The sequence below is a fragment of the Cyphellophora attinorum genome, assembly GCF_001299255.1.
Source record: "Cyphellophora attinorum strain CBS 131958 chromosome Unknown Contig8, whole genome shotgun sequence".
NCBI classification, from domain to species: Eukaryota; Fungi; Ascomycota; class Eurotiomycetes; order Chaetothyriales; family Cyphellophoraceae; genus Cyphellophora; species Cyphellophora attinorum.
Genome location: NW_017253236.1, coordinates 395,705 through 411,625, shown reverse-complemented (window position 1 = coordinate 411,625; position 15,921 = coordinate 395,705). Strand labels below are relative to the sequence as shown.

The window sequence follows — 15,921 nt, the reverse complement described above, 5'->3', positions numbered from 1 at the left end:
ATTCGATCACGTCGCTGCCAAGCCACTTCGACCTCACTTCCACCTCACTTCCACCTCACCATCACTTGACCCGAGCCTCGCTCGTCACTTGCTCCCGACTCAGTGTTCCTCAGCAACCACTCTTTATATATTACACCTCCAAAATTTGCATCGTAACCTGCCCCGAAAAGAAGGGTATGGTGCTTTAAGAATTGAAGTACTTGCAAGTACATAGGGTAGCTCCCTATTCTAAAAACGAAAAATTTGAGAGTAGCCTTGAGCGTCTCGGGGGGGCTCAGTCAATCACCAGAAGGTTCTGAGCCTTCGCAAGAATAATAGGAGAGTAAGTGCTCCGGAGCTCACGCAGTAAGTCGTGAGCCCTCCAACATCATTGCTTTTTGCAAGTCGCTAACAACGACTCGGTGACTTGGTTTGCTTAGTTACGACTACTTGTTACTGCCCAGTGTCAACCGCGACTACATGGTTCGAACCCGGTGTTGAGTGCTTGGGTTTTGGCGGTCGTTGACCTGCGCGAGGCTGGTCTGTTGCCAAGACACGTGCTGTGGTTAGTGTCGTCGTCAAGTGTGTTCAAGTCTTCTTTGTTTGAGGCGCAGACCATACATCTGCGGCAAGCAGGGCTTTCCCTCATCAGTGCAGCAGCCCAACTGTGTTGCGCCGCCATTGGAGGTCGCAGGAGTGCCTGCGTGGCATCGCTTGCATACGTCTAGATAGCACTCGAGCTTCATGAGACTCCTGCAAACACTCGGCCGATTACACAAGAGATCTAGAGAATCGCAAGTGCTGGTTATCCTGTAACATGAATATAGATGCAGTGCCAGCTCCGGAGACTTCTAGGGCACTTGCTCGCCGAGCCAATCTTGCCCGAAGCTCTGTCTGAGCCATCCAGTGCGGTCAAGCATCGTTTGACAGCAACCGATCCAGGCCGTGGGCTTCGCTGCTCCTCGAACAATGCACATGGGGAACATACAGTACGGTTGAGGTCAATGTCGGGACTTGCCATCTTTGTCGACGTGATACCATTAGACCCTTTTCGCACCACGCTGTCATCTGTGGAGAGCCGAGGCAACTCGGGTCATACTGCCTCTACCTCAGCGATTTGCTTGCCTGACACAAACTGAAGCTCTTTCAGACACGTTTCAATCTGTAATAACATCCTCTCGACAAGGTGTCCAAAGGTCACAAATCATCCCAGCAACAGCACAACATGGCCCAACCAAAATTCGAGAAGAATCCGCCCCACAATGACTCCCTAATCCTCTCCTTCCCAACCCCCCACATCCTACTCGTGACTATCAACCGCGAGAAGGCAATGAACTCAATCCCCTTCGCCGTCCACTGGGCCATGCACGCCCTCTTCACGTGGTTCGACGCCGAGCCCGAGCTCCGCGTCGCCGTCATCACTGGCAAGGGTAAGAAGTCTTTCTGTGCCGGCCAGGATCTGATCGAGTTGGGGAAGCGGCGGGAGGCTGCTGCGGGTGGGAAAGGTGGGGAGGGAAGTGAGGATGCGAAGATTGTAGAGATGGTCAGGAGCATGGCTGGGCATCCGCCGAGCGGGTTCGCGGGGATCAGTAGGAGGGTGGGGAAGAAGCCGATCATTGCGGCGGTGAATGGCTTTGCGTTGGGTGGGGGGTTTGAGATTGTTCTTAATTGGTGAGTATAGAGCTACTGGTGTCTGACTTTGAGGGTTTGGCTGATCTGCATTCAAGTGACATGGTCGTGGCCTCGCCAAACGCTACGTTCGGCCTTCCGGAGGCGCTTCGCGGTATCTATGCTGGTGCTGGTGGTCTGCCACGCCTGCTACGAAACACGTCGCTTCCACTCGCCAATGAAATTGCCCTCACTGCGCGATTCCTGACAGCTCAGGAAGCGCTGAACTTCCAGCTCATCAACAAGGTCTCCAAGTCTCAAGAAAGTGTGGTTGATGAAGCCATTGCACTGGCCGGAAAGGTTGCTGCCATCAGTCCAGATGCCATTATCGTCAGTCGTGCTGCGATTCGCGAGGCTTGGGAAAGGGACAGCGTTGAACGCGCTTTCCAGACGGCAGATGATCGATGGCGGGATGGCTTGATGAGTGGTGAGAACACGAGAGAGGGCTTGCTGGCCTTCAAGGAGAAGAGACAGCCGAAGTGGAAGCCGAGCAAGCTGTAGGGAGGCTGAAAGTTGCAAGTAATCGTATACTACACGATTGAATGGTGCTTTCTTGATTATTTCGCGAGTAAGAAGTAGAGATCCACGAGTCGAGGACAGCCGTCGCGATTCATTGAAGTGCTGATGCTTACTCTGATCCGGTGAAGGTGCGCCTCGACCGGAACGATGCCTGCTGCGTCCTCCGTCTTGTTGCGAATTGGTAGTGCGCGCCTTCGCGAGCCACCTGGGTCACACTTTCTATGGCGGGATGGTTTAGGCCTTCTACCGCTCTTCATTCCTGAGATCGGATCGTGCGATGATGGTGCGATGACTCCAGTCGCTGTCGTCTTGCTGCTGATGGGTGGTGAACCCAACGGCCATAGCACCTGCACATTCACGCTCAAGCAATGAGGCATTTTTAAAACCCCAATTGAGCTTGCATATGTCGACGTCTAGACGAGAGTCGGCCGTCTGGCATGGGATATGTCGAGATTTATTCGATTGTATCCACGGCAGAGCCGAGTTGTGCTCACGATACCTCGTAGCCGAAGGGAATGCTTTCGCCTGCGCCTGGGCGCTGGACTGTGACCGCAGCACCAGCATTAGCACGTTTGACCGCCACGGCAACGTCGAAGACGGCACCGGCACTGGTGGCGTTCCTTGATCCATACCTTGCTAGCGCGGCAGCAAAGAACCCAACGAACGTATCGCCTGCAGCCGTGGTGTCAACAACCTTCGGTACTCTCAACCCTGCAACCAGACCTTGCTGTCCATCGGCAGCAGAGTAGAAGACGCCCCTGGCGCCCAAAGTGACTAGCAGATTCTTGACGCCGATTTTCTTGTACGCCTTCGCGATGCTTTCCAGCTCCGTCGATGTCATGTTGTCCTCATCTTCGACAGTGATAGCCATGCTGGCGCCTTTGGCTAGCAGCAGACACTCTGTTTCATTCACTATCAGGTAATCAATGTGCTGCAGTACTCTTGCCGGAATACCATCGTCGTAGACCGGTGCCGGGTTCCAGATGGTCTGAGTCGACCGCGAGCCGAAGTATTCGAGGATCTCGAACGTCGGTCTGCGCGGAATTTCTCCTTGCATGACCAAGACCGTAGGCTCAGCCGTTTTTGTTGCCAAGTCTATGGCCTTGCGCGAGTCTTGCATGCCATCGAAGTTTGCGCCAGGCACGAAGAGGATCCTGTTCTGACCGCTGTCCTCCACGAGAATCGTGGCTGTGCCAGTCTGACTTCCATCGATCTCCTCAATGCCGGCCATCGAGACTCCACTGTTTTCGAGTGTTGGTTTCAGGAGAGAGGCATAGTACGGATCACCTTTGCCCACGCATCCAATCATCGCAACGTCGACGTCCTGCGCATCTTTGGTGACCCATGATGCTTTGCCGCAAGCGACTGCTTGGTTGGCGCCTTTGCCTCCGGCATGGACTGTCATCGACCGTGCTGTCAGTGTTTCTCCAGCTGCTGGCACTCGAGGAGTGAGCGTCACGAAGTCGACGTTGAGGGAGCCGATGACGCTGATGAGTGGCTTTACTTGCGCCATAACTGATATATCCCGCCTTCACACAGCTGTCACGTAGAATGTAAATCGCAGTACCATTGAGGAACAGGAGGATGTTGCGCGGATGAGAGATGTTTGAGTTTTTGAAGTTGGCAGACGCCACCATAGAAGTGGGTCTGACTTCCTCTAGAGATTCACGACGGCCGCGGCAAGTCCAACAGACGAAAACAATTTCTATTACAGAAATATTGATTTGTGGCAGGCATAGTCCAAGCCATAAAGACTGCCCGAAGATTCCCATGCTATTTCCTCCCCGTCTCGACCTTCTCAGCGTATTTCTTCCGGACCTCAGACAACTTCTCTCGAACAAACGCCTTGCGAGGCTCCCTCTCAACCTTGTACAACACACTGCTGTGCCGACACCCAGCCTCCATCCACTTGCCGAAGTTTGGCAGTCCGCTCAGCTGCTCCAGTAATGCGACAGGCCAAATAACATCGTCGCACATGTCCTCTGCCAGAATGAGGAACGGCATACACATCGCCTGCTAGAATTAGTGAAGCGTCTCAGGAAGGCTTCCTGATCTTACCTCCACAACAGTAAGTGTCTTGCTCCCACCGAAATGAGGCGCCACATCTTTCAGCGAAGGCTCGAGCTCCTTGGTCGTATGCCCAACAACTTCGTCCACGATTTTGAGCTGCGCGTCGCGGTCGCCTATACCACCGATCTTGAACAGGAGTGGCACGACTTTGCTGAAGAAGGTGTCGACGAAGAAGCGTTGACGCCATCGCGCGACTGCTTTTTCGAGAGGTGTGCCGTCTTGGGGGGTAAGACGAGACGGGTAGAGCTCGATCAAGAAGTCGACGATCGGCCCAGACTCGACCAGAAACTCATCAACACCATCGCCTTTGACGTGAAGACTTGGAACCAGACCACGAGGATTGATCTAGACAATCAGCTGGACGCCTAGCGATTCGAGAGGTCGTCGTACACGGAGATACCAGTCTGGTCGTGGTCCATTGAGGTCGATCAAGACCTCTTCGTAGGAAAGACCGAGCTCTTTCAAGACGATCTGAGATACTGTCTCAGTATAGTACTCCTCGCCCAGTAATCAACCCACCGTTACTCGGCTAGAGGATCTGTTAGCGCTGCATTGGGTAGGAGCCACTGTAGATGACCACATACAGAAGGGCCATTGTACACAGGTCCAAGACGTGTGTGAAGGATCTGAACGCTTACTGGCACCAACTACATCCTGCCCAAGATTAGTATTGTCGAATCATGATTGCTTGCTTGCTTGCTTGCTCATGCTATCACGAGCAGCCATGTTGCCGATAAGGCGTTATACTATACCATGATTCGTGTAGAGCACCAGCTTGCGTGAGGACAAAGGAGTCGCCGTCATATTATCGGAAGAGGTCTCTCACAATCAGTCACAAGATGTGAGGAACTTCGTCGGTTAAAAAGCGATGCGAGCACTTATACCATGATCATGAACTTTGTGCACACCGCTCTGGAAGCAACGAGCTCGCGCTTAGTCCGAGACGGACGGAGCTCTTGTTGCAAGGTGGGAAAAACCCCAGCCGTCAAAGAAATGACGGATGACTAAGCAATTCCTGTCACATGATTTGTCTGCGCACGCGTTTTCTGCCCAACCTCACTTTGCACCTCCTTATGACTGCTACATTCTAGTTGCCATTTTACAAGGGACATACATACTCGTCACGGCGAGCGGTCGTCCCTCAGGATGTCGACGGTGGTACCTGATACCGCTCATGCGCCCCTCCAAAGTGTCAAATGATGATAACATGGGGAAGTCGCACACTCCACGGCGGCCCCTGAGTGCCTCGAAATGAAGCTTCTACGGCACGCTGCATATACGTCCCGCTCCTTGAACGACAGTGACTGGGCACTACTCGTGAGGCTCGTGTCGACATGCGCTGAAGAGGAAGGTACAATGCGTCTTCAATCCTTGACAGACTTCACCTCAGGAAGCGACGGCTGTAGGAAGTGGCGACCGTTGAGACCTGGCAGGCGAGACTCGCGTGTGGATGGAGCGCTTACCTCTCGCGAGCGGCGTCGAAGTCATTTCTGACAGTGGTACAGGACAACTGCATGGCCGAGTCTATGTTTCTTTGATGCCGTTGATCCTTTGTGCACAGACCCGCGCCCTCGACTTGGTGGATTGGCAAACGGGCAAATTGCTGTTTTGAACCTCAAACCCGGTCGCGGGTATCGAGTCGGTTCGACCTCATGGACTCCTGGTCGAGGAGATCGATACAGCCAAGCAGAGCGTTCGCGTCTGATTGACAGTGGCAGTTGAAACCTATATCAGAAGCACTTCAGACCCGCAAGCCACCATTGAGTTTCTCAAAGCATGAAATCTTTGTCACTTGCTGGAGACTAGAATAATACCAAGGTCCTGGCTCATCAGACTCGAAGCAACACTGCAACGGGCTAGTGCAGCTCTTTGTTCACCTCGCTCGAGGCTATGTTTCAAAATTGACTCCAGGCTCGAGTCAATTTCTCTTCGACATTTCTCTTTGTACAAAGTCACGGCCAGATCGTGCTTACCTTCATTACTCGACAGCACTCTACCTCTGGACAGGTAATTCACTCGATTCCGCAAGCCTCTTCACTCTTTCGGGGCGCAGGACATCAGCCATTCCTTAGAGCAGATCCAATCTACCGTTCTTACCACACAGTCGAATCAAGCCAGATCAAGTTGCCACGCTGTTTGATACCGCAGCTCAATAACATTCAGATCAGTCGGTCAGATCACAACTCAGATCCGCCAAGATGAAGTCGATACTGGTCTTGGGAGCCTCGCTCCTTGCAAGCACTGCTATTGCCAACCCCATACAGAGACGCGATGACGTTACAGCGACCGAGTGGACCCAGGAGGTCGTGTACGAGACCGTCACTGTCACTATTGAGAGCGATCTCTCGTCACCTACACCAGAGTCTACCACCGAAAGTGCCTCCTCGTCGCCTAGTCCCACTAGTGACACCCAAGCGGATCAGCAGAACCAGCCCCAACAGTCCTCACCCAGTCAATCATCTCCACCGCCTGCCAGTTCCATCTCAAGCGACTATGCCCAAGGCCTTCTCGATGCGCACAACAATCACCGAGCCAATCACTCCGCCCCTCCTCTTACCTGGTCGAATGAACTCGCCGACACGGCAAGACAGATCGCGCAGTCCTGCGTATATGCCCACAACATGAACACCAACGGCGGAGGCTACGGTCAGAACATCGGAGCGGGCGCTCCTCGAGACCAGGCCCCGAAAATGATTAGTGGCAACATGTATAACGATGAGATCGGCTACTATCCTGGCTACGGCTCAGAACCGAATATGGACGACTTTCACCACTGGGGACATTTTTCGCAAATCGTGTGGAAAGGTACAGAAAAGGTCGGATGCGAGACGGTCTACTGTCCTGGCGGTCTTGCCAACACTGGGAGCAATGTCAGTCCGTGGTTCATGGTCTGCAACTACAGTCCAGCCGGCAATATGGCGGGACAGTACGCAGCTAACGTTCAACAACCTATCGGCATGGCTACGGTGAACATCTGAGACGGCATCAAGGTATGGCCGGAGTCGACAATTCAGATATGTTCAAAGCATGCTGGGAGCTGTTGCGCGAATCTATTGATGATTTTTCTTCTCATTCGACAGCTTACGATATCCGCTGTTGCATTTTTGCTTTTGAGATTTGGAACCCGGAAACCAGGCCGAGATACAATGGGCGCTTCAGAGCAATCATATAGCCAAATATGAATTTCATCCTTTAACGATTCCCTCCGCTGCTCCGTACTGCCCCTAAGGTCTAGGCGGTCTAGGCTTATTGGCTCCCGCTTCACTGCCGGGTCAGCCTCCACCTTGACCCAAGCCGACGTCATCCGTTGACGATGCACACTGCTGAATATGGTGTTATACCAGCGAGCTTTGCCTGAATGTGCGTGACGTCTTACAACATACCATCAGTGAGAGGCCGGCGAGACCCTCGAGACTTCGTTCAGCTATCCATCCATTGCAGTGATCTCACAAGGAACGCCTGCATACAGCAACAACCCCACGTATCTCTTCAGGCGCGGAAATCGACGTCCGAACACTCGGCAAGGGCTTTACATCGAATCCACTCCGCCTAAACAGCTCCCGTACGTTTGCGCCTTTCTCACTTCCTCCTTTGCCCCGAACCACGTTTCTTCGAAGCAGACCATGAGCCGCGGGACTCATGCAGTACCGTGGACACTGGAACAACCTCGCTTACCGTCGCGAATGAACATGATTGAGATGGCCCTTTGTGCCGATCTGACTCGGAGGATATCATGCCAGCACATGTCCGCTTCCTTCGGCCCTTACGTGACCCCTCCTCCCCCATGCCAGACGGCATCATCTGCCTATATGCCCTTGGAAATGTCTTGGGACATCATCTACCGCTGACCGGGTGATATGTCCCAGCATCCCATGTCTTGCGCGTTTTGCAAAGAACAGTCCCTATCATACTGATCATCCAATGCCGCCCTACTGCTTCCAAGATTGTCATTACTTCTACCGCTCTGCCCTGCGCTTGCTGAACATCAGCACGCTCGTTGCGGTCATTCACGCATGATTCAGATATTGACTATGCCTTCTGTGATTGCAGGGCAAAGATCATTTAGACGACCAGGATCTATCGACGAAACACTCAAGGGCGCCTCTACCCATGTGGAGGACTCCAACATGAGTTCGAACGAGCGATCTTCGGCTGCGGCCAAGGAAGCGACCGATGCGTTCTCGAAGAATGAGAAGGAGCCTCTGAAGCAGAAACAAGAGAAGCCGAAGCCAGGCATCACCTTTGCGGCGCAGGACAAACTGCCTAAGTTGCCCATCCCCGATCTCGAGTCCTCCACGAAGAAGTACTTGGAGTCCCTCGCTCCGCTGCAGACGTCGAGAGAACAAGATGACACGAAAGCTGCTGTCAAAGACTTCCTTGCACACGAGGGAAAGGATCTGCAGGATAAGTTGAAGCGGTATGCTAGCGATAAGACGAGCTACATCGAGCAGTTTTGGTACGATTCATACCTCAACTACGACAACCCAGTCGTCCTCAATCTGAATCCATTCTTCTTGCTCGAGGACGATCCAACGCCAGCAAGGAACAATCAAGTCACGCGAGCCGCCTCCCTGGTCATCTCATCACTATGCTTCGTCCGAGCTGTGAGAAAAGAAGAGCTGCCACCCGACACTCTGCGAGGCACGCCGCTCGATATGTTCCAGTACTCAAGAATGTTTGGCACAGCACGCGTTCCTACAAATGAGGGATGTATCATCGGCCAGGACTCAGACTCGAAGCATGTAGTTGTCATGTGTCGTGGCCAATTCTACTGGTTTGACGTACTGGACATGAACAACGACCTTATCATGACAGAGAAGGATGTCGCACAGAACCTGCAAGCGATCGTCGACGACGCAGAACAGACGTCCATACAAGAAGCGGCGAAAGGGGCTATCGGCGTCCTCAGTACAGAGAATAGAAAGATCTGGTCAGGGCTACGCGATGTTTTGACTCGTGAGGAGGGCTCCAACAATGCCGAATGTCTCAGCATAGTCGACTCAGCCCTCTTTATGGTATGCTTAGACTATACCGAGCCAACTGACGTAGCAAAGCTGTGTGGAAACATGCTCTGCGGGACTAATGAGGTTGTGAAGGGCGTCCAAGTCGGGACTTGCACGAACAGATGGTATGATAAGCTCCAAATCATTGTATGCAAGAACGGTAGTGCGGGCATCAACTTCGAACACACTGGCGTGGACGGTCACACGGTCCTTCGATTTGCTAGCGACGTTTATACAGACACCATCCTCCGTTTTGCGAGATCTATCAACGGTCAGGCTCCCACGTTATGGGCCACCAATAGTCCTGATCCGGCCAAGAGAGACCCAGACAGCTTCGGCCAGGTCAGCACAACTCCGCACAAATTGGAATGGGACATGATACCGGAGCTGCAAATAGCTCTACGTTTTGCAGAGACACGGCTAGCTGATCTCATCAACCAGAACGAGTTCCAGGTACTCGAGTACAAGACATACGGCAGTAACTTTGTGAAGTCAATGGGATTCTCTCCAGATGCGTTCGTCCAGATGGCCTACCAGGCTGCTTACTACGGCCTGTGGGGAAGAATTGAGAACACATACGAGCCAGCAATGACCAAGATCTACCTCCACGGCAGGACAGAAGCCATCCGATCAGTGACAAAGGAAAGCAGTGACTTCGTCAAGACGTTCTGGGCCGATAATCCAGCACAGCAGAAGATCGATGCTCTTCGTGCTGCTTGTCAGAAGCACGTTGCTGTCACGCGCGACTGTAGCAAGGCGCAGGGCTTCGATCGGCACATGTACGCCCTGTACTGCGTATGGCAGCGCAAGGTAAATGAGGACGGAGGCGAGGCTGCCAGTAGTACAGGATTCAGCTCGAACGGCTATTCCAGTCCTGCCGACACAAGTGACCTGGGCAGTCCTCACAGATTTGAGGAAGTCGAGCACGCACATCGCGACAGACCCAGGGATGCCACTGATGGTAGCAACAGTCGTTCGCCCGCACCAGCACTGCATCAATTGCCTGCGCTGTTCAGTGATCCTGGATGGGAAAAGATGAACAACACAATACTGAGCACATCCAACTGTGGTAACCCCGCCTTACGCCATTTCGGGTTCGGTCCCGTTTCTGGAGACGGCTTTGGTATTGGATACATTATCAAAGAGGACTCGATATCCATTTGTGCAAGTAGCAAGCACAGGCAGACACAGCGCTACATCGACAGCATAGAGACCTACTTCAACGAGATTCGTCGGCTACTCAAAGCCAGCAAGGCAAAGGATGCATCGCACAGTCGAACGCCAGCACGAGAAGCAGAAGATAAAGTGGGCAAAGATGGTCGTCTTAAATCACGAGGTAGGATCATCAAGTCGGATTCGACGGCGGATGCACGTGGCGTGCAGACACCGGCCAGTGAAGATACGAATGAGGTTGAAGATGATGGTTTGGGTGGATGTAAATGCTTCCTTTTCTTCTCGTGAGCCACGCTGACAGAATACAGACGGGTTCTTTGATGCTGGCATGCTGTTGCAAGCACTGAAGAAGAAAGACCAGCCGCCGCCGCCAGCTGAGCAAATCGAGAAGAGGCGGAAGGCAGTGGGCAAGAAATTGGCGCTGACCGAATACTGATCTGATACGATAAGAGTGGGTGGCTGTCGTGTCGTGGCACATCTGCAAGGGCCGGAACTCGGTCGGACGATCTTGTGGGGTTGCACGCGGATAACGATCTTGCATATCCGGGGTCGAGAAGTGTTGGATACACATATGTTTTGGTACGAAAGGCGGATTTTAGGTCTAGGATGCCCGCCTTGTGTAGCTATGAACATATGTGACATCTTGTAGTTGCTGAGAGATGCTTTCCCTCGTCTATTCGGGTCCTCCGTCTCAAAAGTGCGTCGAAACAATTGTCACGTGATATGTGTCGATAGGCTAAAGTTCCTTGGCAGCGTCGACTTCAGGCGCAGGGGGAGATCGAACCCGACGTTCACTTTACGCTCGTGCCACTCGCCAATTGTAGTCTTCAACACCGATCTAGCTGGCTCGGCCGGCGTCACTTGTCAAGCAGCACCACTATTGAGTGTGCAGACGCGCCCATGAGTCCTGCGACGCACCTCTCGCTATCTTAGACCCTGATCGGGTAACTACCGCCGAATCCTTAAACACCTCATCATGGCGGCGACCATGGCAACGCCGTCGGTCGAGGCCGAATTACCTGCGATGAATAAACACGACCTCAGCTCCGATCTCCCCACCACCCAAGTACACACGCCTCCCATCACCGACGAAGCGAGTCATAAAGAGTCCGATGACGCAGCCTCGAGCTCATCTCTCTCCGAGCTTGGCGACGACATAGGCGATATACTCGACGACGAAAACCGCATGCGGTTCGAAGAGGCTGCCCGTGCCGGCGCGGAAGCCGAGGAGAGCAGCGAGGTTACCCCTCATCACTATGAAAATAATATACCAGTCTTCCAGCCGGCAAGTCAGATCATTTCGAGGTTCGTGGCGACGAGGCTGACATATACCAGACGATGGACGAATTCAGAGATTTCGAGAAATATGTCCAAGGTGTCAACCCGTACGGCATGCAGTCTGGAATCGTCCTCATCGATCCTCCCGAAGAATGGTGCGTCGAAAACACTTTGAAGATCTGCGCCTTGTACTGACTTTTTCAGGAAACGCGACCGCAAGCCACTTGACGAACAGATCAAGAACGTCAAGATCAAGAACCCTATCACACAAGAGTTCCATGGCGCTCAAGGTATCTACACGCAACGGAACATGGAGAAGATGAGATCCTACAACATTCCCCAATGGCGCTCTCTCTGCGAATCCACCGAGAATCAACCCCCCGCACGTCGAGGTGAGAAACGAATGAATGCAGACAAGCTCCTTGGCCGCGGGTCAGTCAAGAACAAGAAGACAGAGGGCTCGCCTGCACCATCAGTCAACGGGAAGCGCAGAGGTCGGCCGCCGAAGAACACTCCAGTCAAGAAAGAGCCTGCCGATGAGTCCAATATCAACGCACCGCTTACACCCACGAGTCCGGAATTGCAGCCTGCTGAGAAGGCTAACGCTGAAGAGGAGGACGCTGAGCAGACTCCGGAGCCCACTACGGGAAAGCGTAAGCCAGGCCGCAAACCCGCTGCAAAACCGCGTGGGAGACAGCCAAAGTCCGCAACGAAGCGCGAGACAGGTGGCAAAGCTTCCGAGACCACTGTCGCTGCTCGTCGTCTGCGAACAGCCGGTGCGACAGTGGACGAGATCGACGAGGAAGCCTTTCGTGACTTCGACTATCGCGTCTACGATAACGATCAGTGGACTGCTGAGCGCTGCGACGAGCTTGAGGACAAGTACTGGAAGTCGCTGAATTTCAGCAATCCGATGTATGGCGCAGACATGGCTGGTTCACTGTTCGACGACCAGACAAAGGAATGGAATGTCGCCAAACTCCCAAACTTGCTCGACTTGATCGGCGCACCCATCCCTGGTGTCAATACAGCATATCTGTATCTGGGCATGTGGCGTGCCACGTTTGCATGGCATCTGGAGGATGTTGACTTGTACAGCATAAACTACATCCACTTTGGTGCTCCGAAGCAGTGGTACAGCATCTCACAGAAGGACGCGCCAAAATTTGAGAACGCCATGAAATCGATCTGGGGCGAAGACGCGAAGACGTGTGACCAGTTCCTACGCCACAAGACGTACCTTGTATCACCAGCCATCCTCAAGTCGAAGTATGGTGTCACAGTCAACAAAATCGTACACAGGGAGGGCCAATTCATCATAACGTTCCCGATTGGGTACCACTCTGGCTACAACCTGGGCTACAACTGTGCAGAGTCGGTCAATTTCGCCATTCCTGACTGGCTGCAGTACGGCAAAACAGCAAGAAAATGCCAATGCGAGGGGGACAGTGTTTTCATTGATGTCGACTGGTTCATTCGGAGGATGAATGGCGAACCGTCGCCGGAATACGAAGAAGTCGAGATAACCGATGACGAAGACGAAGATGAATTGATCGATCTACCAACTCCTCCAGGAAGCGACCGAGGCAAGATCAAGCTTTCCTCCAAGCGGAAACGTGCGACCAAAGATGTCGGGCCAAACAAGAAAGCCAGGAAGATGATCAAGATCCGGAAAGTCAGCAAGCACCAGCCCTGTTGCTTGTGTCCGAACGATTTCGCGTGGGAAGAGCTTCTACCTACCTCGAATGGCCAGAAAGCCCACCGAACTTGTGCGATGTACACGCCCGAAACCTACATCGCGACTGTCGATGGCAAAGAAGTCATCTCAAATGTCGAAAATATCAGCAAGGCCAGGCTCGAGCTCAAGTGCTACGAATGTCGGCAGAAGAAGGGCTCGTGCTTCCAGTGTTCGTCGGCAAAATGCACCAAATCTTACCACGCAACTTGTGCTATGCAAGCAGGTGTACAAGTTGACAAAGGTGAAATCGCGGTCTGGCACGAAGGCGTGGAGTACCGCGATATTGGTTTCGATTGGCGTTGTCGTCTCCATCGTTCCGTCAAACGGACTCGAATTACGAGCGAGCTGTCGACATGCAATCATCTGAACAACTGCTGGAACAAGCCCGAGTTTGTGCAATATATCAAAAGTCTCAAAGCTGGCGACCTGGTACAGTGGCAGATCACTCATTCCGACGAGATCGAGGCTGGCATGATAATGACAGGATACGACGAAGAACAAGAGGGAATGCTCGTCAAAGTTCTGCCAGATGTTCGAGTGGTGAAAGAAATCCAGCCATCGTGGATTTTATTCATCGACAGCGAAACATCGTGCCTGCAGAAGCCATCGGCTAATGCGCGAGATCTGCCAGAAGAGCTGCAGGGGAAGAGCGCACAATTCCCCGACTCTGAACGCAAGCCCAGCGAAGGAGATACTTTCACCGAAGATCCGAAAACGGAGTGGGCCGAATTTTCTTCGGTCGCACTGCCCCACAATAAGCTGCAGAAAAAGGTCGACCTCACAAAACCGAAGCAGCTATGGCTATACCTTGGCGAATCGTCCACTGAATCCAAGGCTTACTATACGGGCGATCCCGCTAGAAAGATACATGATCCTGCTTCCCAGTACCTGGATACGGTGGAACCGGCTCGCGCTCTTATGGCGCCGCCGTCCCAACCGAAGCGTCAATCTCTGGCTGCAAGCTTTCCGGCCAATCTCCAGAACCACACAAACAATGGTTTTGTTCGACCACGAACTTTGTCAGGTAATCATTCGGCAGGGCCATCTCAGAATTCGATGCTGCAGAATGGCACTCAAGCAAAGAATATTCCCCAGGCAAAGAACGTCAATAGGAAGTCTTCACAGGGTTGCGACGTCATTATCGGAGCTGAGGCGAAAGCCAACGAGCAAGCCAGAATCTTGCAGCGACAGCAAGCTAAAGCACAGCATCTTGATCAGCAGGCCGGCTTGAATGGAGGCATCGGCATCGATCAAGCCGCCGTCGAGCGGCAAAAGCAGTTCCAGATGAATGGCTCTCAACAGTCTCAGACTATGTGGACCGGCTACAACAACACAGCTCAGTACCCGGCATATCAGAATGCGTTCAATGCACAACGGCAGGTACCCCAGTACAGCCAGCAATGGATGAATCCGATGCCCCAGATGCGACCCGGATCGAGCCACAATCAGCATTCGCCTCACTTGAGCCAGCCAAATGGTGGCCAATTCCCTGCCTACGTGCAGCAATCCCATCAGCAATTTCCATACAACTCGCAGCATCAACGCACACAGTCCACGCCAGTGAGTGATACAGAAAGGATACGGCAGGAGACAGCACGAATCGAAAGCATTAGAGCTGCGGCGAACAGGCCACCACCTCCACCACCATCTGCCGCCATCGAAAGGCAACGTCGCATATCTAACCCGGCATATCCTTTCAAGAGCCCCGACCAGATCCTCGCCCAGAAGGAAGCTGAGAAGAACACCCCACCTGGAAGTCGTCCCGGGAGCTCGTACCAGATGGGCAGTCCTGCCACGACTGACGCCTATCGTCCGTCGACTTCGGCTTCTATGAGCGCCCTAGGATCACGGCCAATGGAATTCATCGATCCCACCGCAACACAGATCACCCCTCCCGGCTCAAGTGCAGGCCGCCGATCAGCAAGCAACAGCTTATCAATGATGCCAGGCACGATGGGTCCACCTTTGCAGCCACACCTGCATCGCACAGCATCGGCTGGAATGCTCGAGCGACCAACTTTCAACACATCCAATGCCTCCCAGATCAGCAATTACGTACCGCGACGGTCAGTGTACGATCCACTGTACAAAGCCCAAGGACCTCTGCAGCCGATCACACAACCAAACCTCCCCCCGCCACTTCCCCAGCCACCCATGGCTGAGCCTTCGCCCGTGTTGCTGGCGAGCCTTCAGCCCAGATCGACGTCGCCAGGCGGCTACCCGTTGAATGATCGAGCTGTACCGGAGCAGTTGGTGAAGTGGAAGGCGCAGGGCGGGTTCTGGGCTAAAGTTGCCACGTATTACATCAATAAGCATGTTGCGAGTGCGAGCGCGTATCGGAGTCCGTTTGCGGACCTCCATAACACGCCGTGGCGATTGGCGGAGCAGTACTATCAGTCACTGGACTTTGAGGGGAGAGCGAAAGTTGATGACTATAGGAACAATGGGATGAGGAATTGAGGTTTGGAGGGTGAATCTGAGCTGAAGCACAGG

General features: G+C 53.2%; 6 protein-coding genes across 6 annotated transcripts; 4 read left to right on the top strand and 2 right to left on the bottom strand.

Moving 5' to 3' along the window:
- Window positions 1-1,204: 1,204 nt before the first annotated feature.
- Window positions 1,205-2,148, top strand: AB675_5450 (Carnitinyl-CoA dehydratase; the record flags this gene model as incomplete). Its single annotated transcript, XM_018145662.1, has 2 exons — window positions 1,205-1,650; window positions 1,707-2,148. 2 exons carry the CDS (start codon window positions 1,205-1,207, stop codon window positions 2,146-2,148), a joined length of 888 nt encoding a protein of 295 aa, XP_018001985.1.
- Window positions 2,149-2,656: 508 nt separating this feature from the next.
- AB675_5449 (putative ribokinase) lies at window positions 2,657-3,679 on the bottom strand (the record flags this gene model as incomplete). Its single annotated transcript, XM_018145660.1, has 1 exon — window positions 2,657-3,679. One exon carries the CDS (start codon window positions 3,677-3,679, stop codon window positions 2,657-2,659), a length of 1,023 nt encoding a protein of 340 aa, XP_018002000.1.
- Window positions 3,680-3,939: 260 nt separating this feature from the next.
- On the bottom strand, window positions 3,940-4,831 carry AB675_5448 (uncharacterized protein; the record flags this gene model as incomplete). Its single annotated transcript, XM_018145659.1, has 5 exons — window positions 3,940-4,179; window positions 4,225-4,581; window positions 4,627-4,707; window positions 4,756-4,765; window positions 4,821-4,831. 5 exons carry the CDS (start codon window positions 4,829-4,831, stop codon window positions 3,940-3,942), a joined length of 699 nt encoding a protein of 232 aa, XP_018001933.1.
- Window positions 4,832-6,434: 1,603 nt separating this feature from the next.
- Window positions 6,435-7,214, top strand: AB675_5447 (Peptidase inhibitor 16; the record flags this gene model as incomplete). Its single annotated transcript, XM_018145658.1, has 1 exon — window positions 6,435-7,214. The coding sequence occupies one exon, from the start codon at window positions 6,435-6,437 to the stop codon at window positions 7,212-7,214; it is 780 nt and encodes a 259-aa protein (XP_018002102.1).
- A 1,149-nt stretch (window positions 7,215-8,363) lies between these two features.
- On the top strand, window positions 8,364-10,848 carry AB675_5446 (putative mitochondrial carnitine O-acetyltransferase; the record flags this gene model as incomplete). Its single annotated transcript, XM_018145657.1, has 2 exons — window positions 8,364-10,674; window positions 10,721-10,848. The coding sequence occupies 2 exons, from the start codon at window positions 8,364-8,366 to the stop codon at window positions 10,846-10,848; spliced, it is 2,439 nt and encodes an 812-aa protein (XP_018002036.1).
- A 540-nt stretch (window positions 10,849-11,388) lies between these two features.
- On the top strand, window positions 11,389-15,888 carry AB675_5445 (DNA damage-responsive transcriptional repressor RPH1; the record flags this gene model as incomplete). Its single annotated transcript, XM_018145656.1, has 3 exons — window positions 11,389-11,652; window positions 11,748-11,845; window positions 11,895-15,888. The coding sequence occupies 3 exons, from the start codon at window positions 11,389-11,391 to the stop codon at window positions 15,886-15,888; spliced, it is 4,356 nt and encodes a 1,451-aa protein (XP_018001776.1).
- Window positions 15,889-15,921: the final 33 nt, after the last annotated feature.